The sequence below is a fragment of the Carassius auratus genome, unplaced genomic scaffold, assembly GCF_003368295.1.
Source record: "Carassius auratus strain Wakin unplaced genomic scaffold, ASM336829v1 scaf_tig00006185, whole genome shotgun sequence".
Lineage (NCBI taxonomy): Eukaryota > Metazoa > Chordata > Actinopteri > Cypriniformes > Cyprinidae > Carassius > Carassius auratus.
In genome coordinates this window covers 12,608-24,954 of record NW_020523736.1, presented here as the reverse complement: position 1 = coordinate 24,954, position 12,347 = coordinate 12,608, and the positions used below count along the sequence as shown (strand labels likewise).

At 38.2% G+C, this 12,347-nt stretch overlaps 2 protein-coding genes across 2 annotated transcripts; both read left to right on the top strand.

The window, feature by feature from the left end:
• Positions 1-6,655: 6,655 nt before the first annotated feature.
• Positions 6,656-8,008, top strand: LOC113071151 (uncharacterized). The gene is made up of 4 exons (XM_026244516.1): positions 6,656-6,908; positions 7,163-7,225; positions 7,315-7,524; positions 7,660-8,008. The coding sequence occupies exons 1-4, from the start codon at positions 6,762-6,764 to the stop codon at positions 7,753-7,755; spliced, it is 516 nt and encodes a 171-aa protein (XP_026100301.1). The 5' UTR covers positions 6,656-6,761; the 3' UTR covers positions 7,756-8,008.
• Positions 8,009-10,386: 2,378 nt separating this feature from the next.
• On the top strand, positions 10,387-12,114 carry LOC113071150 (uncharacterized). Its single transcript, XM_026244515.1, has 4 exons — positions 10,387-10,515; positions 10,949-11,026; positions 11,205-11,408; positions 11,942-12,114. The coding sequence occupies exons 1-4, from the start codon at positions 10,387-10,389 to the stop codon at positions 12,086-12,088; spliced, it is 558 nt and encodes a 185-aa protein (XP_026100300.1). The 3' UTR covers positions 12,089-12,114.
• Positions 12,115-12,347: the final 233 nt, after the last annotated feature.

Below are 12,347 nucleotides of genomic sequence, written 5' to 3'. Positions count from 1 at the left end.
TGTACGGCCACATCAAGTGTTTTCGGACACACACTCCACTTCGCCTCTGCGCCAGGCGCTAGTCAAACAAGTGCAGAAAATCTACAGGTAATGAGGGAACTTGAGTAGAACAGCACTGAACTGCGGTCAGATGATTAAAAAAACTAATTTCCTGTCCTGTCAGCTGTTATACAGTGCTCGTAGAATGTGCTCTTCTATAGCATGCACAAATACATGTATCAACTTTAAAGCGTGTATGAAACTACGAGCATACATATCAGATCTGTGTCATGTTCAGCAGCAAGAGCTCTTAAAGTAATAGCAGCCAAAAAAATTTAAATAATAGCCCAGCTGATTCAATGTCTGTTAATCAAAGAACAAAAGAAAAGATCATAAATCAATTTAATTTAGTATTTTGTGTTTGCTAACTTTATGTATATTTCTGTTTCCTACTTGCTGAAGGAAGGGCACAGTAAATATGACATTTATTATAATGGGTTGATATGAAGATTGTCATAAATTCACTTAAATTAGAAGTTGTTATTTTTAAAATAATTGATAATAATTAGTTAATAATTGTTAAAATTGATATCTTTCAATTATACTGTAATGTTAAATGCCATTAGGCAGTGGGTAACATAAGGGGGAGAAAGAAATCAGTAGTATATTAATACTGGCCTTTAGTCATAAAAAAGATACCGTTAAACAAATATTAAAAATATATACTGCCTTTATGTATTTCTACTATAGTTTGAAGCTTTGTGGCAGCTTTGTGGCTCTCTGATCACTGTTTAGTTCATATTATACAGACCTAGAGGCAGAAACTGAAATCAACTAAACCTGTATTAAGGACTGTAAAAAGATGGACTAATGCAGCAGAGCAGGATTTACAAGCTTGTTTTGACCTCACTGATTGGAATTTTTTTTTAAGATGCTGCCAGCGATCTGGATGAGCTCACAGAGACTGTAACAGCTTATATCAGTTTCTGTGAATACATGTGCATACCTACCAGGACTCATTTAACCTACAACAATGACAAACCATAGTTCACTGAAAAATTCAGACAGCTCCGTCAGGCCAAAGAAGATGCTTGCAGGAATGGGGACAGATTCTTGTATAAACAAGTGAAATACACACTGGAAAAGGAAATCATAGTGGCAAAGAGGAATTATACTTGAAAGCTAAAGAACCAATTATTTTCCAGTTATCCTGCTTCAGTGTAGAAAGGTCTGAAAGACATCACCCATTACAAGATACCATCCCCCAGCATTTAGGAGAATCAACAACTGGCAGACAATCTGTATTGAGTTTTATTGCAGGTTGGAAAAATCCCATGCACACCTCCTGCAACCCCCTCTCCCACGTCCAGCACTCCAGATCAGTGAAGATGAGGTGCGTAAGCCTGGGACACAACAAGCTGACAATCGGCCATTTGCTATCGTGGGGCCGACAGCGAGCAACAGTCGAGCTATTTCGTTTGGTGTGTTCCACTCATCGGCGGCAGTTTGCCCGATTCAACATGTTTAATCAGTGTTGCGGACATCGGGGCCATCAGCGAGAGTGAGAGCTCTGATTGGATGTTCAGTTTAGCAAAGCAGTCAGTGCCGAGAATTAAAGCAAAAGTGATGAAAACAAGTACGTGAATGAAAGCGGTACAGACAGAAGGCTGTTTAAATGTTACGTGATCTTTCCCAATCATTCTAATATGTAAATGTTTTCATAACAATATGAGGTGCTTAAAATGATTAAAGTTATCAATGTTACTGATAATCAAAATGGTAAGCAAGCACTGCGTATATCTGTTTTTACCTTGTACATCTTTGTTTCAGTTTCTACTTTTGAATGAAAAATATATATTATAAATAGCTGCTGATATGAACAGCTCGTTCATCTTATGCATGCACAGAACGCACGTGTTAGTTAGCCGTCGGTCATAGTCTGTGCGATGTGTTCCAGCGCAGCTTTTTAGTCTGACGCTGCTGACTTTCATCACCGCTAGTTCTTTGAAGCTGGCTTGGTGTGTCCCGGCCTTTAAGAAAAAACAAGAAAAGAAAGGCACACAGAGCAGTGTTTCCGAGCAAACAGTTGGGACTACATTACATCCTGCAACATCTAGACAGACAAGGGACTTATGTGAGGATCCTGTTTGAGGACTTCAGCTCGGATTTCAACAATATCATCTCAAACCTCCTCCTGCTTAAATTAACTCAGCTCTCTGTGCCCACATACATTTGTCAGTTGATCACCAGCTTCACTTCAGAAGGAACCCCCCTGCTCTCTCTCCACTCACCATCATGAACAGCACTGTAATGACAGTGGAGGACCTGAAGTGGGACAATCACATCGAGTCCATTGTTAAAAAGGCCCAGCAGAGGTTTAACTTCCTTTGCCAGCTGAGGAAGTTCAACCTGCCACAAGAGCTTCTGAAACCTTCTACTGCACCATCATTGAATCTGTCCTCTGCACTTCTATAACTCTCTGGTTCAGCTCAGCCCAAATTTGACCTCAGAAGACTACAGTGGATAGACCGGACTGATGAGTGAATCACTGATACAACCCTCCCTTCTCTCCAAGAACTGTACTCATCCCGGGGGTAACAAAAGGGCTAGCAAAATCACTGATGGACCCATCACACTCCCTCTTTGAACTGTTGCCATCTGGTCGATGCTAAAGAGCAAACATACCTTGCAGTAAAACTCATTCTGATTCTGAAGATTGAATGTGAAATTATTTCAATATAAAATTAGATTTATACATTTTAATGTTAGGTAGGATTAATCAATTCAGGAAAAAAAAAATTGCAATTAATTAAAGGGGTCATCAGATGCTACATGCACTTTTAGAAGTTTTTTTTTAACTGAAATGTGTGTTGGCAGTGTGTGTACACATCCACCCTATAATGATTAAGATCCACACAGTTTTTTTTTTTAATCTACTAAAATCTTTACCCCTTTCTCAAATTGAGGCGATCTCAGATGCCTATCATTGTGATGTCACACAGACAGGACCCTCCCACAATAGTTTGATTGACAGTGCCATTTCAGCACAGACTGGATTGGTGTCTTACCTTAGACCCGCCCTGAGTGAGCTGTCATCAGTCCAACATTTTTTCAACGCCAAACCAGATGTAGACAAGAATATTGTTACGGCCAGCTCGTAACCGCAACAAAGATGGGACAGCCACACCACTGAATTAATATAATAATTAATATTTATTACAAAATCTAGGGGTTTACACAATACAAAATGCAGACAACGATCGATCCTAAAACGAGGCAACTCGAGGCCAGCCGGAGATGATGTCAACTCTCCCTGCCTCCTTTCATTGCATGAAACCACGTTATTTATCTCCACCTCCTAATGGGAGTCTGGTGTCCTGTATCTCTGCGGCCACCTACAACACAAGGAACAACAAAACCAACAAATACCAAGAAAGATAAACACCACATACCCATAACACTATCTTCTAAGCGATTGAGGTGATCTGTTGTTAGATGTAATAATGAACATAGCAGTTGTCATTTACTCCCATTATGTGAGCCGCTGAAGACGCAGTGGATAAAAAACTTTCACAGAAAAACAATTCACCTACAGAAAAAGTGAGTGCAAATCGCCTTTCCTAATAATGTGCTAATTAGCAAGTTTCACGATGAATGTGGCTAAAGTAAACACTTGGAAGAGAGGGTCAGGAGAGCTCATTAACATTTAAAGGAAAGGCTACAAAATGGCTTGCGTTAAAAAGAGATGTTTTTGACAGGGTGAAAAAGGTGGGTAAATAAAGGCCTTTGTAGTGAATCCATGCATTTTTTGTAAGATAAATATCCAGATTTCAAACATAATAAACACTTTTTTTCTAACATCTGCTGATTGTGGGATGCGGAAGTCCTGCAGGCTGAAGATGGGTGCATGCATCACACGCAATGTTGGAGTTTCCTTAAAGTTTCCTTACTTAAGCAAAGGAAAACCAGTCTCCTTCTGGCTTATTTTGAAATCCTCCAACGTTTGTCTTTACAAATCCTCGTTTTGTGCTTCTAATTCGTGACCAGCAATTTGTTTTGTTCTCTCTCCAAACTTGTCACTAACCACGCATTACTGACGTACTACGTCATCCGCCTGCACATCTTCCGGTTCCCCACAGTCAGCAGAAGTTAGAAAAAAAGTGTTTATTACTTTTGATATCTGGATATTTATTACACGTCTTCAGAACTGTTCACAACAAACACCCGCTTAGCAAGGATAATTTTTCACATAACTCCGATTGGATTATTCTGAAGGAAGAAAGTCAGATACACCTAGGATGCTTCGAGGGTGAGTAGAAGATGGACGCATTTTCATTCTCGGGTGAACTAACCCTTTCATTTCTTTAATCGATTGACAGCACTAATAATAACTTAACTTTTATCCAAATAACCTACATTTCAATCAAGTTGCACATTTTTGCGGTTCACACCTTCCCTCGGAATAAAACCTGTTACCGCCAACTTAAAGGGTTAGTTCACCCAAAAATGAAAATTATGTCATAAATAACTCACCCTTATGCTGTTCCAAACATGTAAGACCTCCTTTTATCTTCGGAACACAGTTTAAGATATTTTAGATTTAGTCCGAGAGCTCTCAGTCCCTCCATTGAAGCTGTGTGTACTGTATACTGTCCATGTCCAGAAAGGTAAGAAAAACATCATCAAAGTAGTCCATGTGACATCAGAGGGTCCGTTGGAATTTTTTGAAGCATCGAAAATACATTTTGGTCCAAAAATAGCAAAAACGACGACTTTATTCAGCATTGTCTTCTCTTCCGTGTCTGTGTGAGAGATAGTTCAAATCAAAGCAGTCTGGATATCCGGTTCGCGAACGATTCATTCAGTTCACCAAATCGAACTGAATCGTTTTAAACGGTTCGCGTCTCTAATGCGCATTAATCCACAAATGAATTAAGCTGTTAACTTTTTTAATGTGGCTGACACTCCCTCTAAGTTCAAACAAACCAATATCCTGGAGTAATTCATGTACTCAAACGGTACATTGACTGAACTGCTGTGAAGAGAGAACTGAAGATGAACACCGAGCCGAGCCAGATAACGAACAAAACATTGACTTGTTCACGAGTCAAGAACCGTTTCTGTCAGACGCGTCCGATTCGAGAAACGAGGAGCTGATGATAACTACGCATGTGTGATTCAGCGTGAAGCAGACCGACACACAGAGCGTCTGAACTGAACTGATTCTTTTGGTGATTGATTCTGAACTGATTCTGTGCTAGTGTTATGGGCGCGGGTAAACCGAAGGCTTGAATCAAGGGCAATCATCGCCAATGACGCCATTACGTCGAGCGCAAACGAACCGGTGAACCGTGAACATCTTAAGTCATTTGTGGATTAATGCGTATTAGAGACGCGAATCGTTTAAAATGATTCAGTTCGATTTGGTGAACTGAATGATTCGTTCGTGAACCGGATATCCTGCTTTGATTTGAACTCTCTCTCACACAGACACGGAAGAGAAGACAATGCTGAATAAAGTCATCGTTTTTGCTATTTTTGGACCAAAATGTATTTTCGATGCTTCAAAAAATTCCAACGGACCCTCTGATGTCACATGGACTACTTTGATGATGTTTCTCTTACCTTTCTGGACATGGACAGTATACCGTACACACAGCTTCAGTGGAGGGACTGAGAGCTCTCGGACTAAATCTAAAATATCTTAAACTGTGTTCCGAAGATAAAAGGAGGTCTTACATGTTTGGAACAGCATAAGGGTGAGTTATTAATGACATAATTTTCATTTTTGGGCGAACTAACCCTTTAATAGATACGATAAACAGTTCCTGAAACTTGCACAGTATACATAATCCATCCCTCAGCATACTGTGCACAGCTTCATCTACATCTTCAGCATGGTGTTAATATTTTTTGAGGTTCCGATTCAGAGAACTGATGTTTGTTGCTACACCACAGTATTTGAAGGGAAACTCAACTGAAAAACTATTGGCCACAGCCAGTAAGCTGTAGATTAAGCAAATTTACATCACCATAAATTTACCACCAATGCAGAGTAATGCATAAAAAAAGAAAAGTTCCAAAAATATGCAGTATGTTTAAATTTGCAGTATGCAGTATGTTTTTTTGGCTTTGCATTTGCAGCACCAAATATAAAAAGGTACAAGCATACATGCACTTTCACACATTAAAAAAACGCTTGTGGTAAAAATGCATATGCAGACATATTCAATTACAGACATGCATGCAAACAATGCATATTAATGCACATTGATGGCAGATGGCAGTTAGATTTTTAATTGGCAGATACAAAAGTTGGCAGATATAAAACCAGTTGATACCACTGATGGCAAGTTTCATTTTCACACAAACAAAATAATATCTGATAAAGATCCAACTTTCAGTTCAATAATGACTAATGACGTGCGCATGTTGAAAAGCCCTCAACCCAGACATGATTGTCCGAAAGCAGATTGCAACCTTGGCTATTCTCAAAAGGCCACTGTGTCCAGTCATTTGAACCCTTTAGAACCGTTCAAGTTACTCCTTGGTTATGGAGAGCATTACATCTCTGATTTAAAGGAAACCTTTATAGAAAAGTAGCCCACGGAAACCCCAAAACCTCCACTTCCTCCTTCATACTGTTTCTCTTTTTAGGTTGTGCACCTATATAAACCCCCGGCCCCTTTCCGCTCATCAACACTCACCTGCTGACTAGCATCAGGTCACAACGTTGCGCTTAAAGTCGCCAGATTCACAGCACTGAAACACAAACCCAAAGAATGGATTCTTGGCTCAACATGGTGCTGCTGTGTGGACTTCTGTTGATAGCATCTCTTCAGACAACCAAAGCGTTCAGATTTCCACGGTCCAAAAGCGACAAGATCCAAATGCTGAAAACAAATATCCACAATCTGCAAGCGCATTATGTAAGTGATGTCTACTGTCATGAACTTCTGGAGCTGGTTTTAAAGCGACTTTGTGTAGGCAAGATGAATCACCTTAGATGCAACTCATATCTGTATTTTAGCTAATATTATCAAGCAGATCAAGTAATTCAGAAACCACATCTATTGCATGTTGAAATTTATGACAGTTTGATCTTAGAATAGGGGTAAAAAATCACAAGCAACGTAACATAATTTATTCACAATGGTTGCCGTTTTGTGCCCACCTTCTTTAGAATACAGGAGGCCCAGAGTGGTTTGGAAAGTCTGTTTTTGTATCTCATCTGGATCAGCTGAATGTAAGTTTGTACTGTGCAAAAGTGCTAAAATGTGAAAATGCAATTTTATGTTTTTTTAATGTTATGCTAATGATATTTGTTTCTTCTAGTCCAAGCCTTCCTGCACTTGTCAGGCACTGTTGCTTGAAAGAATGCTGAAAATCTATGAAGACATTTTCCAAGACATGTTGAACAAGTCTGAGGAGAAAGAAGTGAGAGACAATCTAAAAGATGTTATGACTGAGGTGAACAAGCTGAAACACAAGTACAGTGTAGAACATAAAGTACTGAGAGAGCTTCAGGACATTCATTCACTCAAGGTAAAAATAAATAGAACAGAAGTCTACATTTTCAGTTTCTGAATTGCTGTTTTAAAGAAGTTACCATAAAGACAAAGTCTGATTTTGATATACAGTATGATATGGTATCTGACACATATGTTTGTTTTCTTAAAGGTGAAAAATGGAACAGTCCAAGGAGGGGCATTAAATGACTTTCTTATGGTGTTTAATCGGGCCTACACAGAAAAGCATTATCACAGGGTGCAATGAGAAGATCCAAAAGTCCTGTCTAGCATGTTGTAAACTAGTGCTTTGCTGTTGTATTAGCCTATTTATTTAAATTATATGGACATTGTTATTTATTTTTTTATTTTGTAATATACTCTACTGTACCATAACACAAAATAACTTAACTTAAAATCTAATTTATTCTTATCACAAGTGTGTTTGCATCAGTTACAGTGCACTGAAATGGTGAATTTTGGTTTCTTAACTGTGGATTTGCTTGAAATATTTTGTGAGCTTCAATGGCTGAATGGATAAAATAAAACAAATTTTGCATTCATTTACGTTTTGGTTTGTTCAATTAAAAAAACGTCACGATACACACACAAACCCATGCAAACTGCATGATATTTGGGCAGACTTTCAGCTGATTTGCAGTCTACAGGAGTTGATGCTAGAAAGCCAGAGCCACTCTGCAGATATTGCCAGTTGGAGTTCAGAGAAAACTGCTGAGAAAAATTTATGATGTGCACAGAATGGATATTTTGAGCCAATTTTAGAACAGATACTTTTATTTGTCATTTGTCAACTATACATGGCACATTTTTAGGTGTCAAAGTCTGGTAATATGTGATCAGAGACCTTAAGTGTAAGATGGCCAGTTTTTCTCTGTAACCTTTTACAAGGTCTGAAAGCGTATGATGTTGGATGTTTCAGATTTCTAAAGTCATGTAGTGTATTCCAGCTTTAAATATTTGACACAAGAGTGAATGTCATACAAACAAGCGCTAAAATTTTGAAGAAAAATGTCATTGATTGTATGAACTGGAAAAATGGCTAAGCATCCCTGTAGCTTAAACATTAGAGCATGGCACAAGTAACACAAAGGTCATGGGGTTAAATCCCAGGAAATGCATAAACCAATAAAGTAACACAATGTTGCTTTATATAGCACCCCCCTCAAGTTTGCTGAATAACAATGGCAATGAAAAATGTTCTTTATATTACCCCATATTGAATGTCTGGTTATTTAGTAATGGGAAACTTGGATATTACTTCAGTTTCTTGCTGCATCTTTAGTCTTAATAGAACATTTTGGATGATAAGCTACTTACTTATTCGGGATTGCTATAAACCATCCAATTTCCCAGTGCAATTAATTATCTTTCTGGTTTATACATACATAGTTGATTGTCTATATTTGGCAAAATATGGGTCTTTGGCAAAAATTACAAGTAAGTAGTTCATAGAAGGAATATCCTTTTTGGTTTCTACGTAGTCTGTATGATGTATAATGAGGAGTCTGGGGTAACACCTCATGCAACCACAATCGCGGAAAATCAACCACGCCGATAAACACAACTGGAAAATGCGACATACCTCCAACACTGAGGTCTGGAGTTTCTGAGTTAAAGCCGATAGGAACTGAATTCATACCTTTCCAACTTTTAATTACGTAAACATGTAAATGTGGGATTTTCTATCATTGACATTTTCGGTCTAACCATACCAACCAAATGTTTGGAGGATCTTAATCATGACAAAAAAGCAAGCAAATTAATTATCTGAAGACAAGCTTTTGTTTTATTATTTCTGATGGCCTTCATCTATTAATACCTAGATGCAGTATCACCTCAAGTGACCTAATAGGAAAACTAACTTGCCCTCCATGAAACTGTAAATGTCTAACACTACTCATCACTTTTGAGTGTCTTCCTTTCATTCTCTTTCTCTGTCACTCTCTCTCTTTCTCTGCATGCAGTGCTGAGTAGATGAAGTGTTAAAACCTCAAACACTGTTTCCCTCTTCTGATGAGCAACAGCACAACTACACTTTTCTGACATCAGTCAAAAGGTCCTTTTTCTACATAATCAATTTTTTTAGCTCAATGTGTGATTCTGAGGAACTTCTAGTGAATGTGTTTCAACCTACATGTACATTTGTTAGTTTTTCCACCAACTACATCTAGAAGGCAAACTACAAAAAGGTCAAGGTTAATTACTCTTGTACTAATCACCACAAGCTTTGTTCAATTAGAAAAACAAAACAAAAACATAAACTTATGATCTCTGAGATGCTGTGTGGACAGTTTATTACATATCAATGCATGTAGGAGCTGAAAAAGAAAAAAGTTGATCAAGTGGGTATAAGGTCAAAAGCTGCTAAATGTGATGCAAGGTCATTATTCGAAACCCTAGGCTAAGAAAATAATAATAAAAAACTACTTCCTTCTCAAATGGGAGCCATTCATGCATGAGCATAATTGGAGTGGCCACACGTGCATCTTCAGGCCCATGAGTCCCGAACCCCTTTCTTAATCACCAAAAAGATTCCAAACCACAAAACCACTAACAGCCCCGCCTAGTGGCATCCACGGGATTCCAGGCGAGAAGATGCGTGGTGGGCTCCATAGCGTTAAGCAGTATCATTGTGCATTGTGATTTAAAGGAAACTTCGGCTGAAAAAGCCACACAACTTCACACCTTCACATCATAGCTCGCTCCGTCGCTCTCACACAACTATAAATACCCCATTCACTCAAACACATGCATTCAGACCATTGTCAGGACACGAGAAGAGTCGGGTGCTGTGAGACAGCTTAAAAAGTCAACTTCGGCTTTTAAAAGACAGAACTACAAGTCAAACTTCAGCGAGAGACTTATACTAACAAGGACTATGACTGCACAACACATGATGGCCCTTTTCTGGGGAGTATGCTTGTTGATTTTAAGACAGATGACATACGGCGAGGCCAGCGTCCCTGAGAACCTGGACAAGAGCATCGACGAGCTTAAAGTGCACTATGTAAGTAGATACCTTCATATTTTAAAGATATGTCTTAACGCAGACAGGAAGTGAAATAAAGACTCCAAAAAGTTGATTGATAGACATAGGCGTGGTGTACCATTTCATGATACGGCCTATAAGATACCTAAAGATAGGCCGCAAACCAATCCAGATCTTTTTGGAAAAGCAGACATTACAAACTAGTCAACTTTTACAGCAATTGGATGTTTGAGAGACAGTATAATACAAAACAGGAAGTATAGTCTACCATCCATGCAGACTTAAACTGACTTTTCTTACTGGAACATGTCTGGTCTGTAGGTTGAGTTTGGGTTTCAGATGTAGTGTGCTAATAATAATAAACACATTCGTCTGATTTAGTGAGAAAAGATAAGAGTTCGAAATGATGTCTGAAGTCTATCAAAATAAATGACCTTTTCATTTCTTCCAGATTAAAGATGACAGTGAGCTACACAATGCACATCCTGTCTTCCTACGTTTCCTAAAAGACATAAAGGTGACTCTTGAGGTAAATAACCTTCTCTGCACAATCATCTGGTATTAACAATTTTGTGGTCTAAAGCAACTAAAATATCTAGTCTAGTCATTCTAAGCCAAATGAAATATTGTTTTGATACATCCTACATGGCATATCCTGTGTTGAAAGTACATTGTGATCATTAGTTTTGTTTTGTTTTTTGTTGCAGGAACCTGAGCAGAATCTTTTGATGAGCATCATAATGGACACATACAGTAGGATATTCACTCGCATGCAGAAGGATAGTAAGGACAAACCTACAAAAGAAAGACTGGCACATGTTCAAGAGCATTTGAAAAAACTGCAAGAAAACTACTTCCCAGGCAAAAGTGCAGAGCTCAAGACGTATGCAGAAACCCTTTGGTCGATCAAGGTGAGACAACAGTTTCATGTCCTGTGAAACCAAACTTAGATACAAGCAGCACTGAACATCATAGAGTAACAAATAAGGAGGCCAAAAAGTATGCTTCCAATGGCCAGTATATATATATATATAAATTTGATACTATATATATTGTTCCTTATTCAGTCTAGAGCAACCAAGAAAAAGGACCAACCAAGAAAATGTGCATGACATTATCACAGCTAATAAAAATGACAGGAAATTTAGCATTGCTCCTGAACATTATCATTCACATTTTGTTAGAACTGATATTGCTCTACAGTTTGACTGTAGTTTTGGTTATAAGGCCGCCTTTGGTAACCACACGAAAGGAGTTTTACTTCTAGAAGGTAATCAAGGTTTCTGTGGGCCTGGCTTTTTGAAAGTCATTTTTCCCTCACGATGCATGCTAGATGCGAAAACTAAAAAATGTACAAGAAAAAGTAGAAATTGTCCAGTCGATATATTAAAATGTTATGACATTGTATAGACATATTAACTGATTAAATGCTTTACAATTGCAGGAAGATGACCCAGTCGTCCAGCACAAAGCATTGTTCGAGCTGAAGCGTGTCTACAGAGAAGCAACACAGCTGAGAAACCTGAAGAACAAAGAGCGCAGGAGACGACAAACCAAAATCACAAGAAGCAAAAGTCTTAATAAATCTTGATCACCATTTAAAAGAATGGTGGAATATCAGTGTTATTTATTCTATTTATGAAGATGAATGTACGTAAACACACATTGTGTACAACAGATATTTGTTGAAATTTACATTATTTATTTGTTCTTATTTATTTAAAAAAGCACTGTAAACCTATTGCTAGTAACATAGCAAAATGTGTAAAGTCTATGACTCAATAAAATATTTTTAAATAATGTTTGTGCTGATGTGAGTGACTTTATAAGATGCCAGTCTTTTGCTATCT

Excerpts from the sequence above, each read along its gene's own strand:
- LOC113071151 (XM_026244516.1), top strand. The coding sequence starts at position 6,762 with ATGGATTCTTGGCTCAACATGGTGCTGCTGTGTGGACTTCTGTTGATA. Across the intron at positions 6,909-7,162 it reads ACAATCTGCAAGCGCATTAT|AATACAGGAGGCCCAGAGTG; the intron begins GTAAGTGATGTC and ends CACCTTCTTTAG. Across the intron at positions 7,525-7,659 it reads AGGACATTCATTCACTCAAG|GTGAAAAATGGAACAGTCCA; the intron begins GTAAAAATAAAT and ends GTTTTCTTAAAG.
- LOC113071150 (XM_026244515.1), top strand. The coding sequence starts at position 10,387 with ATGACTGCACAACACATGATGGCCCTTTTCTGGGGAGTATGCTTGTTG. Across the intron at positions 10,516-10,948 it reads ACGAGCTTAAAGTGCACTAT|ATTAAAGATGACAGTGAGCT; the intron begins GTAAGTAGATAC and ends CATTTCTTCCAG. Across the intron at positions 11,027-11,204 it reads ACATAAAGGTGACTCTTGAG|GAACCTGAGCAGAATCTTTT; the intron begins GTAAATAACCTT and ends TTTTTGTTGCAG.